This window comes from Pleuronectes platessa, chromosome 3 (assembly GCF_947347685.1).
Source record: "Pleuronectes platessa chromosome 3, fPlePla1.1, whole genome shotgun sequence".
NCBI lineage: Eukaryota > Metazoa > Chordata > Actinopteri > Pleuronectiformes > Pleuronectidae > Pleuronectes > Pleuronectes platessa.
The window spans coordinates 11,655,076-11,661,075 of record NC_070628.1 but is presented as its reverse complement, the minus strand read 5'-3'; the positions used below and the strand labels follow the sequence as shown (position 1 = coordinate 11,661,075).

At 41.9% G+C, this 6,000-nt stretch overlaps 1 protein-coding gene across 1 annotated transcript; it reads left to right on the top strand.

Moving 5' to 3' along the window:
• The first annotated feature begins 2,060 nt into the window (after window positions 1-2,060).
• On the top strand, window positions 2,061-5,667 carry LOC128434060 (leucine-rich repeat LGI family member 2). The gene is made up of 8 exons (XM_053417833.1): window positions 2,061-2,236; window positions 2,450-2,521; window positions 2,655-2,726; window positions 3,314-3,385; window positions 3,505-3,576; window positions 3,910-4,079; window positions 4,513-4,677; window positions 4,832-5,667. Exons 1-8 carry the CDS (start codon window positions 2,061-2,063, stop codon window positions 5,665-5,667), a joined length of 1,635 nt encoding a protein of 544 aa, XP_053273808.1.
• The last annotated feature ends 333 nt before the right edge of the window (window positions 5,668-6,000 follow it).

Here is a 6,000-nt window from a genome sequence, read left to right as displayed (position 1 = left end):
CTTGTTAGGGTTCGGCTGCGACAACTTACAACACTATTGTTGAGAGAATACTTCGTTCGACCAAATGTTATATTGTGTTTCACTTTGAAAACAGAGAAAATTTAGTAGTGAAATTAATTTATTAGCCATATGACAGAACTGTGATACACCAGCTATTCTAAATTGAGTAACAAAATTTGATAAATTTTGAAGAAACAGGCCAATTGGTCAGACTTTGTATGAGTTATTTTGTACAAAGATTAAATTGAGGCTAATGTACATCCTCAACAATTTTATTAAAATTTAAATAAAAAACACCCATGTTCATAAACACACAATTTTAGCGATTGTTCTTAATGACATTATGATTTTGTTATACATTATAAAATACAATATGCTGCACATCTTTCATATTATTTTTAGTAAAAGTCTAGTTAAAACATGCAGAGTGTTTTAAAATACATCATCTTTCCTATGTTAATGTCTGGCGTCCACACCACTCCAAAGTTTTCCTGGCCCTAAAACAAAAACTTTTGAAAACGCTGCAGACTTTGTCTTAGTTTGAAAACTACAGGAGTTTTAGTCTGGACAGGCAGAAACTGAGACTTTTCTAAACACACACACATTTTCTTCCTGATTGCAGCTTATCACTCAGGACATGCACTTCATTAGTAAGACTTAGTCTAAGTACCAGTTCCACATCGTCGCTGGTCCAATAAAAGAAATCCCTTCTGTGTCTCTTAAGTAGTATTTACTGCAACCAGGCAACCAACTGTAAATAGAAACTGCTCCATGTGTTCACTGGCACACACATAACCAGTGTACGTGAATGGCTACTTGATACGGAGCTTGTTTCTGATACAGAGCTCAAACACTAGTCTGGACGGGGATTGCTTTTGTTTTAAAACTGTTTCATAGTGAAACACACTAGTGTGGACGCAGCCTGTGGATGTTGTGAAGTCCAGACACCTCACACCACCTGGGGGTCATGGTTACATCACTGCTGATCAGAGCTGCGGCCATCTTGATTTATAAATATGCAGAAGGCCAACAGATTTTCAAGGAACCGGAGCGGCCACCGAAACACAGATCAGAGCATCGGGGATCAGGACACACACACAAGGGGAGTGTCTCCCCGCTCTGCTTTGGACACCATGTGACTCTGTATTGTTACATGGAACATTGCTGTTCAGACACATTTGGATTTACAGAACATTAGATAATTTAAAAGGTTGTATAATCAAATTTGGAAGATGATATTCTATGTACAGTGAGAGCACAGTGATAAGCTTAAGACACAATTGATCAGCATCAGAGTTGTACAATGTTTTGTTGTTTATCAAGTGTTTGTCGTTTTCTGCTCAGAAAGAAGAGTTTAAAAGCACAGCCTTCACAAAATCAGTCTTTAAACTCAAAGGAATAATGATGTGACATCTACTCTGATGCTTATCGATATAGAATTATTATCTTTTTATCTTGATTTCATAATTTGACCGTATTGACCGTCCCTGTACTAACCTGTTATTTGTTGACGGAAACACTTGGGGTTTTGGTAATCAGCAGCTGCTCTCTAGTGGTAAACCCAAGTAACTGCACACGTAGACCACTGCACCATTGTATGATGGATCAGCGAACACAATGTTTTCAGTGCGTAGCCCAACCCCATTTGATCAGTGCTGGATAATGGAGCTGACACATTTGTAGAAAACATATCAAATATCTTTAAAGGTTCAACTTGTGAATCACCAAATCCTGCACATGGGGGTTGTAGCTGAATATGAATCAGCCCATAATTCAGTGATAATGTTAACGTATCATACCCTATGATACCAGTTATAAGTGTACAATTCTTGTTAGGTGTTGTGGTTTGTTATTTGTGTGTGTCTCTGTGTGTGTCCTCCATAATAACGTCTACCGTTGCGATCAGTGTGCAGTGCAGGAGGCAGCCCTCGGTGCTGCAGCCTGTGTCAGCCTGTGTCAGGAGTTTCCTCCACACTGCTGCATACTGATGTCGTCCAGGCAGATCAGATAAGCTGCTGCCGTCGCTCCTGTCTCACTGCTCTTCACGCTCCAGACGCGACATGACATCCGCCGGGCAGAGGCTCCTGGTGCTCCTCACACTTCTCTGCATCAGTGGGGCGGCTGAATCCAAGAGGAATTTCAAATGTCCTTCAGGATGCGCCTGCTCCAAGGAGACCATCATCTGCGTGGGTCCGGCTCACATGCCCAGGACCATACCCAGCGACATCAACTCGCTGTGAGTTTCAACAACACAGTGCTTCTTCAGTCTGAGTGTCATTCTTTTCTTTATTGTAGCAGGGCACAGTCAATGGTGCTTTCAAGGGGAAGGGTTCTGCTGCTGCTGTGCTGCAGAGTGGGCTCTCAGTGGCTCTGCTACAGAGTGATGAGGTGAGATGTCCCGTTCAGTCAGAGTTGGACTTTGATTAGTGTTTGTGTCTCGTCCCAACAGGAGCATGGTGAATGGATCCATCCCTGAAATCACAGAGGGCATGTTCGCTCTCATGCCTTCTCTTCAGCTGCTGTAAGTGCACTTTGTGAAACGTGAAACCTCCATCGGTTCGTTGGTTGACAGTGATTAACTGGATTAGTAAAAATAGTTTATCAATAATACGTATATATCTGTTGAGTCACAAGGTTCTTTGTTTTATTTACAGGCTTTTAAATGCAAATTCTTTGACCACCATTAAAGATGATGCTTTCTCTGGTCTCCCACATCTTGAATATTTGTGAGTATTATTCAATACTGCTTTTTTTATTGAAACATGCAAAATGACATGCATTTATTGCATTATTACAAGAGTTAAAGAACTGTTATCTTTTCCATCATCTTGTTAATACATCTGCAGATCACATGTACTCCCAGTATCCAAGTAACGTCCCAGTCGTAGGCAACTATGACCAAACACTTGCCACATATTAGCCCAGGCCTACTCATGGACATACAAAAATAAATGTTCTGATATCTATAATAATAATAATGATAATCTTTATTTATGTAGCTGCTTTAAAAAACGAGTTTACAAAGTGCTTTGACAGAAAAGTGAGAACGTAGAAGTGGTGGAAAACAAACAAGTGTTCAAATTACATATGTAAACATAAGATTATGTGACATGAAAACGTGATCACATAAAAGCAGTGAAGTTGCAGGAAGCAGTAACATAAAACTTGATGAGAGAACGACAAATGGAAAAAGACGACATCACATTGAAAGCACTGCTGTCTTATCCACACATAAACATGACATGATGCGTTTACTCATTTTCTCCTTGCTGGTCCACGATACTAAACTTCAGTTTTCTTGTTCATTGAGCAGATTCATTGAAGGCAACAAGATTGAAACAATCACCAAAAATGCCCTACGTGGTCTACGAGATTTGACTCATCTGTAAGTCAACTATCATTCCCTGAAATGATTGATGCGTTGAACTCCCTGTGAACAGATGATATCACAGAGCACTGACAGCAGAAGTGTGTTTCTCCTCTTGTGTTTCCTGCGTCTCTCAGCTCCCTCGCCAACAACAAGATGAGCTTTCTGCCAAGAGATCTTTTTTTTGACTTGGATTCGTTGCTGGAACTGTGAGTAAGCAGTTGTACAGTCAGCAGTGTGTGTGTGTGTGTGTGTGTGTGTGTGTGTGTGTGTGTGTGTGTTTGTGTGTGTGTAGGGAAGGTTTTATCCTGTAGAATGCAACATTGTCATTTGAATTAATGCAATAGGTGTACATTTTTGGATGGATGGATAGATAGGCAGATCTCACTGAACTGGCCTGAGGCTTTGTGACTTCTCAAGCTTCGTACCTTCTCAATCTTTCCCTCTCATCAATATAAAAACAAATGTTTCATGTTTTACTGTTTCCTCCAGTAAACCAAACTGGTTCTGTAAATGCCGATTCCCTCTCTGCCGTGTCTCAGGGATCTACGAGGCAACTCTTTCCAGTGCAGCTGTGAGAACAAATGGTTGATGACGTGGCTGAAAAACACAAACGCCACAGTGTCGGATGTCTTCTGCGCAGGGTCCAGTGAGATGAAGGGCAAGCGGCTCCGAGACCTTCCTATTCCACCGGGCGAGTGCATGTCCACAGGTAAAAATGACGAGTGCAACGCGGAAGAGAGAAAGAATCAATAAAAGTGTTGAATAAATAAACAGGATGCTAACATGCACCATTCAGCACTCAAGCAGACGACAGTATTACAGTCTCATCTGATTATTAACAGAGAAAGAACAGAACGTCAGTTCATTCCTATATAAATCTGTTAAATATAGTATAAATACAATTATTATTAACCCAAAATGATTTTCTTCACTCATGTAAACAGACACGAGTCAATTACTTATGAATGATATTAGAAGGTCCAATGAATTAAATTCAAAGTATTAAAACCAATTTTCAGTCATTCGGTAGATGACTGCTCCGACTGTTCAGCTTATAAATGTAAATTAAGTAGTTAGTTCCTGATTGTTTCCCCCAGTTAGTGGACCAACTGACAGCTGCTGTTTGTGTCTGCGTCTCACAGACTTTGTGCGTCATCAGTCCATTCCCATTCAGTCCATGTCAGCAGACATCTTCTCCTTTAAAGAGGACATCTATGTGGCGATGGCTGCTCCCAACACCAACAGCTGCGTGGTCATGGAGTGGGATCACATCGAAATGAACTTCAGAAAATTTGACAATATCACAGGTTTGACCAAACACACTCTAAATCGCTGTTTTGTATTTTTCTAATGTCAGCACATCTCGTCAAAAGACCAAAACCAACATAGGCATAGTCGATTAAGCTTTTCTCTTTTCTTGTCAGTAGTCAATAGTAATGTGATTTTTCTCTTTTCTCGCAGGGAAGTCGGTTGTGGGATGTAAGTCGGTCCTGATCGACAACCACGTCCTGATAATTGTCACCCAGCTCTTTGGTGGATCCCACGTTTATAAGTTTGACGATCAACAAAACAAGTTCACCAAGTTTCAAACTATTGAGGTCGTCAACATCTCCAAGCCTAATGACATCGAGGTCTTCCAAATGGACGGTGATTGGTATTTTGTGATTGTGGACAGCTCCAAGGCTGGACTGTCCACTCTGTACAAGTGGATCGACCAGCCAGACCGCAATGAAACTGGTTTTAACTCCTACCAGTTTCTCCACGAGTGGTTTCGCGATACGGACGCTGAGTTTGTTCAAGTGGACGGGAAGTCCTACCTCATCTTAGCCAGTCGATCTCAGTCCCCTGTCATCTACCTGTGGAACAAAAGCTCCCTGAAGTTCATTCTCCATGGTGAGATTCAGAATGTCGAGGACGTGGTGGCGGTCAAAGCGTTTCGGGAGGACGGAGAGTTGTACCTGGCCACGACCTGCTACATCGGGGACTCCAAAATCCTCAAGTGGGCCAACAAGCTGTTCACGGAGGTGCAGGCTCTGCCGTCTCGAGGAGCGATGGTCCTCCAGCCGTTCTCCTTCAGGGACAGACACTACCTCGCCCTCGGCAGCGACTACTCCTTTACACAGATCTACCTCTGGGACGCGGAGACCAAAACCTTTCACAAGTTCAAGGACATTTACGTGCAATCGCCTCGGTCCTTTACAGTTGTCACCACAGACCGCAGGAATTTCATCTTCTCCTCCAGCTTCAAGGGCAAATCCATGGTTTTTGAGCATATTACTGTCGATTTGAGCCTATAGTGCCTCACGAAAACCACAACTAAGGACATTTTGAGTTGGTCGAGACCGTGTTTATGCCACAAAGTTTCCAAGAGTCTCAAACACTGTATTATGCTCCTTATGCAGCCGCCAGATATATCTTGTTTGGGACAGTAAAAAAAATTGGCAAGTTTCTAGGACTCATATGCATTTCTATCAATTAATAATCAACTCTCAAACAGCTAACAAAAACTGACAGAAATGCCAACCCTTGCAATGTTAACAGCATGAATATATACGGGCCAAGGCTCTGGCCCACTCAGAAACAAACTGAACAAAGTACAGATTTCTGTGCCGTGTGAAATGTGTTTGGCT

Bases quoted from the DNA above. Each gene is read 5' to 3' on its own strand.
- LOC128434060 (XM_053417833.1), top strand. From the start codon at position 2,061: ATGACATCCGCCGGGCAGAGGCTCCTGGTGCTCCTCACACTTCTCTGC. The intron at 2,522-2,654 runs GTAAGTGCACTT...TTTTATTTACAG, and splicing joins ATGCCTTCTCTTCAGCTGCT to GCTTTTAAATGCAAATTCTT. The intron at 4,678-4,831 runs GTTTGACCAAAC...CTTTTCTCGCAG, and splicing joins AAAATTTGACAATATCACAG to GGAAGTCGGTTGTGGGATGT.